The sequence below is a fragment of the Xiphophorus maculatus genome, chromosome 21 (assembly GCF_002775205.1).
Source record: "Xiphophorus maculatus strain JP 163 A chromosome 21, X_maculatus-5.0-male, whole genome shotgun sequence".
NCBI lineage: Eukaryota > Metazoa > Chordata > Actinopteri > Cyprinodontiformes > Poeciliidae > Xiphophorus > Xiphophorus maculatus.
This window is the reverse complement of record NC_036463.1, coordinates 19,359,274-19,374,578: the sequence shown is the minus strand read 5'-3', so window position 1 is coordinate 19,374,578 and position 15,305 is coordinate 19,359,274. Positions and strand designations below refer to the sequence as shown.

The following is a 15,305-nucleotide window of genomic DNA, read 5'->3' as shown; positions in this document are numbered from 1 at the left end:
TCGGTATTAGATTTTTCTGATATGTAGGAACTGAAGAAATTTCTGATTATTAGAATGAAGTTTGAAGATTCTAAAGGGTTTGAAACTTGCGCAGTATACATGCACGGCATCCTACATAAACCAAATATGGTGAAGTTTAGCATTAGACTGAAACTGGCCTTGAATGTTAGAAGCTAACTATTATTTGTCTTGTCAGTTTGAACACACTTATGCTTTTTATGCCCTTAGTTACTGCATTATTCCAGAAGTATAAGATCTCTTGATATTTAGGCCAAGAGACAGAAATTAGTTAGCTGTTAGCATCACTTTATGTTGTGTGAAATAAGTCTGAGCTACTATGACTTCTGGATATGGCTTGTATCTATAAGACTTTAACTTGTATCTACAGGACTCTTATTTTGAAGAGGAAAAAGTAGTAGTTCTTGAATTTTTTTGTTGTGTGTGTGACAGAAATGATTAATAAAGACCCAGACAAGATCCTTAAAGCTTGACAGAGCTTTAAGGATCATTTTGGGATCATTTTGGGAACTCTGTAGAAGACTTTAAAGTTAATAGAGTTAAAAACAAGTCATTTTTTGTAAGAACTCTGAGAATGATGCAACCTAACCTAAACCTAGTTTTAGGTTAGGTTTAAGCTAACAATATTAAAATTAGCATCTTATTTATTTACTTGAAAAAACACAAACGGAAAACATCCATCACCTTCTGCCACCAGGTCCATCTTAGAATTAGGCAAACATAAAAATGTTGACAGACGGGAGATTCAAACCTGAACTGGAATATTCTACTCTAACCACATTTTGCAAAACGGTGAAATGCTTATCAGAAAAAAATATTGCTAGAATATCGTCTCACTCCTGTGGTCCCAGTGTCACGCATTTTCTCACCCTCCAAGCTAAGCATATTTTCAGGCCCGCATTCGACTTACTTGATCGCAGAGCAGATGTTGTGACCTCGATCTCGCTTGCAGCTTGGTAGGGCTGGAATGCTGACGCCGAATTCATCTCGCTGGCAAACGGTTCTGGGCTGTGCGTTCCCGTGGAGCTGGCGCTGGTTCCATCCCCTCCATTGTGTGGATCTTGCTCTTCGTACACTGCAACCAGCTGAGGAGACAATGAAACAAATCCTTTCACATACTGTATCTTTTTATCCGCACAATGGCACATTAACTGGAGTGCCAGACGCTCTGCATTCGCTAGAGCCAACATTGCTCCAAGTGGCATCATTTCACTCCAAAGTAATGTGTCGTTGTGGAATTTTATTACAAATAATTTGTTCTTTCGGGGGAATTTAGCAACATGCGAGCACAGGCTTATCTCTGAAACGTGTGTATTTCTGTAACGATGTGGGTTGCTCCGGGTTGCCAGGTTTGGCTTCCAGGGCAAGCTGCTACTCCGTTCTAACAAAAAGTGATTCGTTGCCACGTTTCCCAGGCCAGATGGAGAATACTCTGCAAGGCATTGCATGATCAGATCACCATCACTCATTATCGGAGCCAAAATGGCCGAATAATAATGAGAGTAACATAACTCATCAGAAGAAGAAGAAAAAATGTCAGCCAGTGGAAGGTACCCAAATGATTTCAATTCTTTCTGAAAGTCTCATGGATTTTGAAGCCTCGCTGAAATAATTCCAAAGACAGAAGGAATGCAATACTGCACAACCTTTGGTAGCAGGGAGGACACGGCAGTGCCAGTTGGCTTTTTCATTTTCAGCTGAATCCGCTGCTGAACCTCTCAAAAGCGGATTAACCTCTGCCTCTATCCAGACTAAGCAACCAAACAGCAGCAGGAAGATGTGCGGCATGCAAGACAAAACAACAACGCATACATTAAAGACTTGAAATGAGTTATTTTTAATATTTTTCTCCTACCTGCAAACACACACACAAAAAAGAAGTAGTCATTTGTGAATATCACATTAGGTTGATCTGAGAGCAAAAACAAAATATAAAAATAACAGTTTTCCCATGTATTTGTTATTTTTCATCTCCCCAACACAGGAAAATCTGCATACAAACAAGCTGAAATGTGTCTGCTCCTCTGTTTGATTTGGTTCATATCCACAAGAAGAGTATTACACTTAAGCGTGTACGTGTGTTTGTGTGTGTCTGCATATGAATTCACGCCGCTCTGCGTGTATGCCCGTGTGGTTTACGGCGGCTGTAATTCACAGCAGCGTCTCTCACGCTGGCTTTGCACAATTAAAGCAGCCTGTTTTTTTTTTTTTCCCCCTCTCTTCTTTTCCTCTCCTTAAGATGTTTTGCCGTGTGTCGGTGCCGTCTCCGAGATCCGTCTTTATCACCGAAAGCTTTCATTTCACCCTAATCACGTTCCATCCCGATGTTAAAATTACATTCCTCAGATTGTAAGGGTTTATCACGAATGTGCTCAGCACACCAGAGAGGCAATCAGAAACGAAAGCGATCTGCTACTACCAGCATAAGAGGAGGCATCATAGCTCAGGCGTGCTTATTGGTAAATATGCGAATTCACGAGTGAAGGCGTAAAAGACGGTTTGCTTTTGGTTTGACTGCAAACAAACTTAAACGGGAGATTAAAGAGTAAAAAGCGAAGGGGTGTGTTGGGTGAGTTCTTCTAAGAAGAAGGGTTAATGCGCTAAATATTTTTATAGAGATGAAAAGAAGAGGGCCAGAAAGACAAAAACACTTCTTGGCGTTTACGCTGGCCGAGTGTGATGTGTGCAGGCCAATGGATCATTAGCAATGAAATAATCAGGCCTCCCATTCATGTGTTACTGGGAGCATTTAGCAACTCGACAAGCCATGTGCCTGCCAGCTGCCCATTTAGGGAAGTGCTTAATACTGTTGTTGCTGTCTGGGGGAAAGCGCAATTCATTTTTAAATACTTTTAAAGTCTCATTAATTAAGTCAGCTTGTCTTGCCCACTACCAAGCGCTCTGTTTCATAATCAAATTAGTCTTTCCCTCCACCGAATTCAGGATTTATGATGTCCAGTAATGAGCAGTTTATTCTGCTATAAACCAGGAATTGAGGATGCAAAATGTGAATAGATCCGCACATAACAGTTGATTTGACCATGAATAAAACTCTCTTTGGTGTGGAAGTTGTTACTGAGTAATGAAGACAAGGTTAGTTATTCTCAGTATGGGTATGTTTAAAAATGCTTGGCCAAGTAATCACAAAATGTATTATGTTTGAAAACAACTTGGAGTGAGTCAAAGCAAACCAAAGTAAGTGACCCTTCTATGCACACAGAGAGTCTGCATAGTTTGGCAAAAGATAAAAGAATGTTAATATTGGTTCATTGCTGCAAAACATTTCTTAGAATCCATGTAAATTCCAGAGCAGCTTGATTTTAAAGATATTAATAAATACATCTGACACATTCGCTCACTATTGTGGCATTTAGCGAACAGAGATGATTTTGGTCACTATTACCGAGAAAACAAGAGAAATTTGGTAATTGTTTTGTTTGATGTTTTGAAACGTCTTGTGGTACATGGGGCAGAGTTACGACAGCTGATCGTGTATGCTACAGTATCAGAGGCATAGGAAGAAGACACTAGAGCGTTATTTACCTATTGAAGCACATGTTCCTATAATGCACTGAAAAAATGTGTGGCAGGGTGCATCAATTTACAAGGAAATTATTAGGCTTATCTACTTTTCAAAAATTTTGTTTTTTAGTTGGAGAAGGCTTCAACTTTTATTGAAGACTATGAAATGTCTTTGGAACAGCAGGTAGATTTTATCAGACACCAGGTTTTCACATATCTCTCTTGCATGCCTCGGAACTTTTTCTCGCGGCGTTTTGACCTCTGTCTGTGTAAGGAAGAGCAGGGCACAGGAGGCCGGAGGGAGAACTGACGCAATTTTTGCTTTCGGTGAGACAGAACTCGAACTGCTAAAGCAGTGAAATCCATCACAGAGCGCTTGCCTCCTCCTGGGAATTGATCCCAACCACTTCAGAACAGAGACAAGTTCACACATCTTTTTGATTTCTATTTTTGATTATTTCTTTCCCCTCTCTTTTATTCACTCACCGTCTCCTTTAAGCTACTGTACAAAGGATGCTGGAGATGAACTCAGACGTTTTTGAAGCGAGAGTAAACTTTCTAGGCCAGGAGACGTGACGGCTAATTGTCGAGTGGCGTGACAGTCGAGGCTGAGGGAGACTCTAAATAACGTGGTGTTACAATGAAACACACCAATCAAAACCAGAGACATGAAAAGGCAGAGAGAAAGCACAAAGATTTAGGGGTAGAAGAAAAAAAATGTCCAGTTTCCAGGCTTGGGATAAACTCCAGAGCGGTTTCAAAAACCTATTTAGCTCCCACCTGCTTCAGTTGAGAGAACCGTGGAAAAGCACGGAGCTGGCAGTCTTATTTCATGGACCCCTCTCTCTCTCTCTCTTTCCCTCTAGGAGAGAGCTACAACACAGATGCTGCTTTAAGCCCCTGTAGCAAGGCTGACACTCATCCACTTTCAGCCTGTTCCACTGACTGTCACAGCAGCTGCCAATCAAGCGCTATCTACCTGAGAGCCCGAGGGGCTGTTGGGGGAGAGGCATGAGCGGGGGAATAGATAGAGATGATGTTGAACGGGTGAAATGAAGCGGGGGATTGAGGAGGAAGTGGAAGAAAAGAGAAAGTCAACTGAGGCCAAGCGTTTTTCAGTTGCGTAGGTACAAGCTGTGTTCGGTATTTCCATATCATTAAATGGAATGAGCTGGCAGACAGTATTTAAAAAAAAAACGCAGAAATTCAGGGATGCCTTTCATGTTGGCCTCCTTTGATCACCTTCCGGCTTTTGGCAGTAAGGTGAAGAAGAAGAAGAAATGGAGAAGAGGTAGCTAAGGGGGGAAATGAGAAGCAGTTTTGACAACCTCTTAAGATCTCCTCTCCGCGTCCGCTTTCTTCCCCCACCGCCCCACCGAACACACCGGCCTACCAGAACCTGTGATCTGCGCGGGTGCATGGGCGATTGGGATTGGCGTCGCTGCAAAACGCCTGTCCAAAACACTCACCAAGTGGCTCAGGAAAGGAGCAAGACAACAAAGGCTATATGTACCAGCAGCACTAACAAAGGCAAGAAAAAAGTAGTGTCTTGCAAACATATTCATACGCTGGGAACATTTACACAATTAGTTACTTTAGTATGGCAAACATTCACATGTATTGTATATGGTGGATTTTTTTTTTTTTTCTTTTACCCCTCCAGGGGGTCTTTTTGTGGGCTCTAGTGTCCCTTATATGACAGTAGGCTGACAGGAAACAGGGAAGGAGAGGGGGAAAGACATGCGGCAAATATCGTCGGGTCCGGGAGTCGAACCCGCGACGGCCGCGTCGAAGACTCAAGGCTTCCAAATATGGGTCGCGCTAACCCCTACGCCACCACGGCACGCCCAAGTGGAATTTAAGTAGCAAATTAACACCTGAATGGAGCTGCTCTGTCAGAGTGGTTTAGTCAAAGTCCAGGCTTCAATCAAATGGAGAATCAGTTGCAAAAAATTGGAAAAATTGCTTTTCACATCAATACAGATTAATTTTGAGTTGTTTTTACAAAGATGAGTCAGCAAAAATTACAGTCTCTTGATTTGTAAAGCAAAAGACTTGCAGCAGTGATTGCACCAAACTTTTTTTTAAAGTATTGTGATGTGAGAGCTGAATAAAAATGAATGCTGCATTTCTCCAATTCAACATTTAAAAGAGGAACATTATCTAAAAATCTAGTTTTTTGCTATCATATTTAGGCCCGAGCAGCAAAGCGCTGCGAAGGCCTATTGTATCTGTACTGTTTATTATTACGATTCTTCCCACCTCTTCGTGTGCCTTTTTGGGGGCTTTCTCATATTCAAAAACTCACCAAACTTGGCGGTCGCAACTAGAAAATTTAAAAATTTTGAATTTTAAGGTTGTCGCAAAAATCGCAAAAAAAAATTGCTGAACGGCGGCAACTAGCAATTTTCTGTTGACACAATGGTATGAACGTACTTCATCGTAGAGACATGAAATTTGGTACACTTGTAGAGCTCACCAAAAGACTCAGAACTTACATTTAATGTTATAAGCCAACTATCACAGAAAGTCGGCCATTTTGTATTGAACGTCCATTTTTTACCTCGATTTTGACGTTTACAGCCTTCGTATTTGATCGAACTCCTCCTAGGGATTTCGATTGATCGACTTCAAACTCGGTCAGTCTGATCATAAGGCATGTTTGATTTAAAGTTATCAAATTGGTGAGTTTTGGAGCATGTTGAAGGGGGGTTAGCAGGGGTCAAAGTTCACCTACTCGCCATGAAACACGAAACTCTTATATTTCCTATACAAAAACACATAGAGGGATCAAACTTTCAGTGATTGATCGTCATCGGGTGTCCTAAAATACCCTGTGGTGAAATGATGATATCACTTAGGCCACGCCCCCTGAGAACAGGAAGTGTCATGTTTTACTGTGAACGGTCGCTATCTTAGCCCTTTGACCTAATCAACATGAAACTGTGTCCAGAGACAGAAGACATGTTGGTGTGTTGTGGATTCCAACCCCGACCGGCTTTGACATAGCAGGTGGGCGTGGCGAAGTGACCTGTAACGCCGTTGCCATACGTTTGGCTCTGAATTCCACAATTTCGGGCCCAGCTGCTCCAAACTCACTAGGATGGATCCTTATCCACCCACCGACAGGAATTCATAACAAAATTTGGTGGGCGTGGCCTAATTTCTCTATAGCGACCCCTAGAGTATTTTAAATGAACAGCCCTAAGCCATGCTTTAACCTAGAATTACGAAACTTGGTACACATGTGTATCTTGTCAGGAGGTACAAAAAAGTCTCTTAGAGCCATGGTCGAAACCCAACAGGAAGTCGGCCATTTTGTATTGAAGGTCCATTGTGGACCTCGAGTTTCACGTTTACAGCCTTTGCATTTGATCGAACTCCTCCTAGGGATTTCGGTTGATTGGCTTCAAACTCGGTCAGTCTGATCATAAGGCATGTCTGATTTAAAGTTATCAAATTGGTGACTGTATGAGCTTGCTGAAGGGGGGTTACCAGGGGTCAAAGTTCACCTACTCGCCATGAAACACGAAACTCTTATATATCCTGCACAGAAACTCACAGAGATACCAAACGTTCAGTGATTGATCATCAATAGGTGTCCTAAAATACCCTGTGGTGAAATTATGACATCGCTTAGGCCACGCCCCCTGAGAACAGGAAGTGTCATGTTTTACTGTGAACGGTCGCTATCTTAGCCCTTTGACCTAATCAACATGAAACTGTGTCCAGAGACAGAAGACATGTTGGTGTGTTGTGGATCCAAGCCCTGACCAGCTGCGATGAAGCAGCTGGCTGTGGCGGCGTGGCGAAGTGACCTGTAACGTCGATGCCATACGTTTGCTTCTAGATTCCACATGTTTCGACCGAGCTGCACCAAACTTGGCCTGACTCATCCTGGTGTGAAGCCTGACAATGCTATGTCATCATATTATGACGTCATCTAAGCCCCGCCCCCTCAGAACAGGAAGTGCCGTTTTTTTCCTTGGAAAGCTCCGTTTATGGCTCTCTTGACCTAATCAAGATGATTCGGATGATAAACTCTGTCAATGCTCGCTGCTGGCTGAACCGTGTGGGCGTGGCCAAATGGCGAATATCAGTCCCTCGCCATATGCATACGTTTGGCTCTTATTCACGCATAGATCATCCGATTGGCGCCAAACTGGATATGTATGACCTTTGTTCACCTCTAAAGAGCCCAACGGGTTTGAAATGTAATTTGACTCCACTGCGCCCCCTAAGTTAATACATGGGCTGTATCTCCTCGACGCATCGACCTATCTGCGCCAGATTTTTCGACAGTCGTCGGGCAGCGCCGCCGAACGCATTCACGCATATCGCCCGGTGGACGGGCGGGGAAAACGCGCGACAGCTTCTGCGGCGGCTAGCGGGCGGCGGTGCTGGAAACTGCGGCAGAGCTTCTGCGGTGGGGAGCGGGCTGCGGCTCTGGAAACCGAGCGAGAGCTTCTGCGGTGGCAGGAACCCCCGCGGTGGCCAATAGGCCGGAGCGGCGCTTGCTGCGAGGGCCGCCCGAGGCTGCTTGCAGCTTTAATATGATATTATGTCCTCATTGAAAACATACCTGGAGTGTTGCTTTGACTCTTTCACGAATGTTTAAGGAAACCTGAGTCTCCCGTGGCAACCAATCAGCGGTCCCTTAAAGTTTGCTCATACAAAGCGCCACCTATTTACCCAAAGCTCCGCCGTAGAGATTCAGTCTCCAGCTGAGCTTCCGCCCCCACAGAGGAGTCCTACCCCGGACGGTTCCTCCAGACTAGCGGCAGCAGCAATTAGCAAACATCTGGTGGAAATGTGCATCTACTGATCTCATTATGAGCTACTTCTCAGTCCAACACCCCTAAGGATGGTTGTAAATAATGGAGGAGCGTTTTGTGATGACGTGACGTCTTAAAGAGACAGACGGCCATTTCAGATACAAATGCAAAGTTGTTTTTCTACATATACACTAGCATTTTTCTAACAAGTGAAGGCTACTTAGTTATTTGATGGTGATATAAAATGACACTGGAAAATACATAAAAGTTAAGATTCCTAAAACACTGTATCCTTTTCCCATCACTTGACAGTTATTAACACTCTGTTTTTCTTTTGTGAAATGAAGTGAAATTCCTGAGGGTGTGAAATATTTAACAAAGAACTGTATAGTGGGAAAAGTAAACACGCATACCTCGACACTCACAGAGACAGACAGTGCTTCATCTCCCCTCTCGCTGCCATTTATCATCATTTTACTGCAAGGTCACCGGTGGCACAAAGTTATTATAGGTACAGTAGAGGTGGAACAGTGAAGTCACATACTCCAGAGAATCCAAGGACTTCAAACTTGTTGAGTAATGGCCATGAAACACCATATATCATCTACACACTGCTCGTCTTTCCATCTATCTGTCTATTCATCACTCCCTTCAACGTTCCCGAGACATCGTGGCGCTTTTGGACCATTTCTCAGTTTTCAACACTAGCAGAGGTTGGTCTTAGATGATACTTTGTTTGTGGAAGAAAAGAATTGTCTTCTTAAAGAATCAACCTGTCATTCCAAGTGAATATATATATATTTTTTTATTACCTTAAACCAAGATTGGCACGAACAGCACTTTCTCCCCTCACTCTGAAGCTATTACAGTTTTTAATATTTCATTCTTCCTCCTGTCCGTTATTTCTAACACACCATGAGTCAAGCAATCCAACAAAGTGCTTAGTTATGTATTTTCCTGCTCATCAAGAGCATCAAATATTCAGAGAAAGAGTCTCCAGCACTCTTGGCCCATCACTTGCATTCCAGATAACCATCAAACTGCACCCGGCGGCGCTTTAGAAACGTATGCATATTGCAGGTGCTGTCACATGGGGTTGATGCAAGGGAAGACTGCCCCCAAAGGCTGGCCTTTGCAAAAAAAAAACAAAAAAAAAAACTAAAAGCAAGAGTGGAAATGATGACACAACTTGGAAATCCAATGTAACGTGAAACGACACGTAAAATACATCCTCCCGTTTTCTAACTGTGAAAGTGTGCATCAGCAGTGGAGCAGGGCACCGGAAATCAAAGGGAAAAGTGAGATGAAAGGCTTAACTATATGCGATAATACCAAGCAGACAATTAGTTTGTTCTGCTTAATCTGAGCTAAAGTGATATACAGATATATTATTTTAGCTCACTTTGGTAAAGACAATTCACCACAGAAAAAAAAGAAGAAAAAGATGAACACATGGTGGGAACACCGACAACGTGGATCGCAGTGAGAAAATACACAGAGCAAGCAAAGTTTAACCAGATTACAGAGTCATCCCTTTCAAATCCACAAGGCTACGTTCCCGTCCACCTTTGAAGTTTCCCTCCTGGGCGCGGGTAATGAATTCACACATATTAGAGACTGGTGTTAGAGCGCTACCTACGCAGTGCTGACAGAGGAGAAAGTTCCTACTACACCCCCGACACATTCTTCCATGTATATTAATACCTTATAACCTATGCTCATATGTGCAATTCAATTTCGTTTAGCCCTGGGAAATAAAATGTTTTTAAAAAATACGTTTTTGATTTTTTTTTTTTTTTTTCAATTTTTCCAAGACACACAAAAGATCATTGCTGACTGAAAAGCAAGAAAGAAGCCAAGGTTATCAAGCAAGAGCAGAAAAAGTGATGACATTAAAAGCAATTAAAGTGAATCTCTATAGACAGAAGGAAAGAGACGTTGTAATCATTTTACGACCTTCATGGGCTTAATAGCCACTGATTGCTTAAGGGTTATGAACACTGGGTAGACACATGAAATAATGCTGATTATGTTTCACCAAAACATTCTACATAGCCTCATGAGGAAACCTCATTCATAAAGGTATTTCAGACAGGCATTTGTTTACAAATGTTAAATTATTTTACATTCTTTCTCATAAACAAATATGCATGTCAAAATTCAATACGAGCTACTTAATCTCTTTGATTCCATGGAAAGTTATACATTTCAATGTTGAACAGTTAAGTACATAGCCTTTCAGTAACTCTGCAATGAGCAGAAAATGTGTTTTCTAGATTATGAGCCATAAAAAGGTTATCTCTTGAAGAGCGGTCTTTATAAAAGTTCATCTATAAAGTTCATTTACAGAGATGTGCTATTGTAACTGAGCTCACCTGTGTTAAGAGTTAAAAAAAGACAGCAAAAATAACCTACAATACTACCACAGAGAAATGTGTACATAAAATTGAACACGGGTCAGCACTGCTTTTATTCCATATGTCCCACTATTAGGTTGATTCCTTTCTAAAAGTGAAATAAAGTGCAATAAATCAATGAGGTCCTGTTCCCAAACAGCTTCCTCAACTCCTTTGAGGAAGCTAACATTAGCATGCGGTGCTAGCAGTTAGCCTGCTAATTCAGGAAGCTGTGACAGGCAGCCTATGCTGAGTTTCAAGCATGTTTCTGTGATAAACAGAATACAGATCTTGTTGTTCGGTGCCCACATCCTTTATTTCTCCAGGTTGTGTGCCAGAAAATCACACCTTTGAATTGATGGTTGCAGCGGTGATGTGTATGAGCTAACTGCATTATAGAGGCCTGCTGTGGCCTGGTGACTAGAGATGAAGTGAAGGTTCTGACAACAAGGAAAATGAATGGGACTGGTATCATCAGATTTTTCCCTACACACCCCATCAATGTGGAAAATAAAGGCCAGTCAGTCAGTAACACTGTGTGTATTGGTACTCCTCTCTATAAACCAAAAAGGGGTTGGCGAAGAGAAAAATATTCCAGAAAAATCTTTAAAAAGGATTTGTCCTTCGATTGGTTAGGCAAAAATAAATAAATAAACAAACACAAACTCAGAAAACATAATTCAAAACTCCACACTCGGAGACCTAGAAACACAGGAAGAAAAAACCAGCAAAAGAAAAGAAAAAAACAAAGAACTTCAAACATTTTTTGGTGTCCCTTGTGGGATAAAGCGGACAGAATAAACAGCAGACAGAGGATGGGGCAGACTCAAAGGGAAGAGAGTATCCTTGAAAAGCCTGTACATCCTCTGCAATCAAGATGTGTTGGAAATCAGGTGTTTAATACCTGCGGCAAAACTAGGTCCAATTATTGAGACATAAAGGTTTTCCCTCGCTCTTTTTATCAGTGTCATCTATCTCCGTTGTGACCCTGCAAAAAAAGGTGGATGGGTGGATTGATTGTCTGTCTCAGAGTCTAGTGAGTAACAGACCTACAGCAAATGGATCTACTTGACTCTCAGAGCTCATATCTCCACAATGGAGCCTTTGTCATATGTAACACTGGACAAATGTTGACCGACATCCTTTCTGTTTTGACAGAAATATCTGACAGCAATATTTCAGTTTAGCTCAATCAAAATGGCGAGGTGCACATCCTTGTAGTAGTAAAAAATAATGTATTAGTGAGGATTTTAATGTTTTCTTCACAATGACATACTTCCCAAGGACCGTTTCACACAGCTTGCTGTCAACCTGTCAACCCGGTTTCACAAAGTAACTGTTGGCAAATTAGGGTTTTCATATCTGCCCTCTGGCTTTCATGCTGTCGCCTGGGACGGCCCTGGGTGCACCGCCTCATCGCCCCGAGCCACGGACCAACAACAGAGGCTGTTTATGTGCCTAAAACTACTTGATATGCACAAGGAAGCACTTTGCATTTGAACTAAATAGAGCTCAGAATTAACACTTCAATGTGCATAGCTGCTGAAAGCAAACCCCTACCTTGAATGTATCTATTTCACAGTAATTTCTGAGGCTTTGTTGTCCTGAGCTGCACATTCAGCTAACCTTCAGTGATAAACTTCAACAAAGCCAAACAGTGAGAGTTAAGCACTCATCTTGACGGCTTTATGTGGTAAATAAAATGGGCCGACGTCTTCCAACGGAAAACAGAACTCAAAACCACAAGTACAACAAGAAACTGACTGCATCTGACAAGTTTTCTAATTATTTTTGGAGGTCTATTAGAAATAATTCACATTATATGTTACCATATTGCGTAAAAACTAAGATTAGATTGAAAGAATATAAATAATGATCATGTTGGTATCATCTTAAAACTAATTTGCTGACAAAGTACAGCAGGATTTAGGGATTCTTCAATTAAGTCTTGAAGAAAATGTCAAGAATGGGTCACTGGGTTTTTATTTTTTTACCAAAATAAAAGCTTCGTTAGAGTTCTTGAAGAATTAATTTGTGGGGTTTCTGTATCTTATGGGATTATCACCAAGAAAACCCTGCAATAATAATAATTAAAAAAAATGCATACAGTGGATGTGTGTGGCATCTTTTTCTCTGACATACAAGCTGGGTCCATAAACATTTCATAAAGTGCTGCAAAAGATGCTGGTGGACAGCAGCATTTGTTTTTCTACTGAAAACATACAAAAGCTGAGGGGAATACACAACGGCTGAAGCAATCTAAGACTGTATCTACTATGGTTAATCCAGATTTCATGACATTTTTCTGTCATTAACATTGCACCATGGGCTTTAGCATATTAGCCACTACAGCTGTACATCACATGTGGACGTTTAGGGCAGTTTGAGTCCTTTCAACTTGTCAATAGTTGATATGCAATGTGAATGCCTGCCATTTAAAATATATTAGCTTACTAAATAATGTGTCCAACCTGTGATATGTACAAACTGACAATAAAATCATGACTTTTGTTTGACATAATGCAGCTCTATTGCAACTACCCCAACACATGGCAACAAGCTAAAACTGGCCTAGAGATCCACGGGTCAAGTGGAAGAATCTGCTGAATAGACAAAGTTTGCTTGTTCACTCCAACAATCTGGCTATTATAAAAAAGTGAGGTGAAGAAAACCATTTTTGAAAGAAACCCGAAGAGAAGTCAAATTGGCACAAGCCATGTAGAAGACTCAGCGGTCAACTAAGCCCTGGCAAATTGGTTCTAGTGACATGTCAACAAAGTTCATTACTTTGGACACATCATGCCCATTGTGAAACAGGGCATCACGCTATGGAGATGCGTCTCCTTAGCATGGACAGGAAAGTTTTGAAGAATTGATGGGGAACCGGATTGAGCTAATTATAAGATCCTGGTAACGGCTACAATTTTTGGAGTAGTTCAAAGCGTATTCATGTGCTAAAATGGTCTAGTTAAAGTTCAGAAATAAATTATACGCAATCTGATTGACACTGAGCTATTTTTAAAGGACGACCAATTATGACAGTCGAGAAATGTGCAAAGTTGGTTGAGAGATATGGCATCAAAGAAGCATCCTACACATCATTGTCTAAGAAAGGGTGAATATGAATGGATGCTACACTTTTTCGATAGGCATTTGCAAAAAATTCACAACCCCCCCCTTCAATCCACTTTTTTTCCTGGGCACTACGTTTGTGTTGGACTGTCACACAGATGCCAATGGACGATGGATTCCTACATATTTTCAGGAGAAATAGCCAGTCAAATTGTAGGTTCATCAGATGTCGAACTAGAAAAATGAATAAATAAACTATCAATCTGATATATGTATGGCATAAATTTGATTTATGAAGTCTCACAGTTACTTAAATTGGTCAGCCAAAAAAGCTGGTCTCTCTCTTACTCCCTCCTACCACCCACTACAAACAACACTGAGTAGTAAACAGTCCCAGTGATCTGTAAGCCAGGAAACGTGGTCAGCCAGCCCGGCAACACTCCAACCCATGACCCAGTCGGCAAGCCACAAGAGAGCCAAGTGGAGCTAAATGCCCCGCTGCTGGCACTTAACTTAACAGAGACAGCGCCAACACCCACAACACATACACACGCACGACAAGCCGGTGGGGACAGCACCGTCATTATCTGCCATCTGCAGGCCTGAGTGGCCGCAGCCTGGAGGTGAGAGGAAATGAATAGGAGGAAGGTGAAGCGCGGCCAGAGGATGCCACCCCTTATGTGTGCATTCGTTGGGAGGCAAACATGCGATGGGAGAAGCGACACGCTCCCCCAAACACACCAAATCACGTCGGAGGACAACAAAGAATTGGCTCGGTTTCTGGAAAGGGAACACACAGCTCTTGCTTTGTGAGAGAGAAGTGTGCAACCACAGGAAAACAAGACCAGCCAATCAGGGGGAAAAAAAGAAACAGAACACCACTACTGGTGTATTTGTGGGTTTGAAAGTGTTTTAAATTCATTGCATCTAATAATGATTGCATAATTTAAAAAGGATGTGGTAGGATTTTCGGGATCTTATTTGATGGGCATTTCTCGTACCGTTTGTCATTTATCATGATAAATTTGTTATCTTAAGAATTCTGATTTACTGTTGTCACAATAATTTGCAATTAACTATGTTTATAAACCCCTAAAACTGTCCATATTGTTAGGATTTTACTACTTCCTCCACCGTTTGTTCCAGAGTATCAATAAATATCAATATATTAGAAAATATAATTAAATGCAGTTACTGTGTGCAGCTTAATGATACAGATCAGACTTCTTTATGTGACTGGTATTACAAATAAGCATGTTTTTGAAGAGCAGAATACTGCAACACACAGACATGCAGTTGCCTGAAAAAGTAGTTCTCACTTTTATTGTTACTGTAATAATACCACAAAGCATCGCGATAAAACTTTAAGTTCATTTCGCCCATCGATCTTTGATTCTGTTGTCATGAGTTACAGTTAGCAAAAATGATCTCATTTAGGACATTTCTCTGTTGTCTGCTTGACATTAAGTGTTTACTGCACCAGATTAATTTCATATTTTAGAGCAAACTACAGTAGTGTTTG

The 15,305-nt window shown here is 41.5% G+C and overlaps 1 protein-coding gene across 4 annotated transcripts in view; it reads right to left on the bottom strand.

Annotated features, from left to right (window-relative positions):
- LOC102227608 (partitioning defective 3 homolog) overlaps nt 1–15,305 on the bottom strand; it is a 383,916-nt gene that overhangs the window by 277,425 nt on the left and 91,186 nt on the right. For all 4 annotated transcript variants that reach the window (XM_023326740.1, XM_023326739.1, XM_023326741.1 and 1 more), the window contains exon 3: nt 929–1,103. In XM_023326740.1, coding sequence (XP_023182508.1) covers nt 929–1,103 — 175 coding nt within the window. The remainder of the gene's footprint in view (nt 1–928; nt 1,104–15,305) is intronic.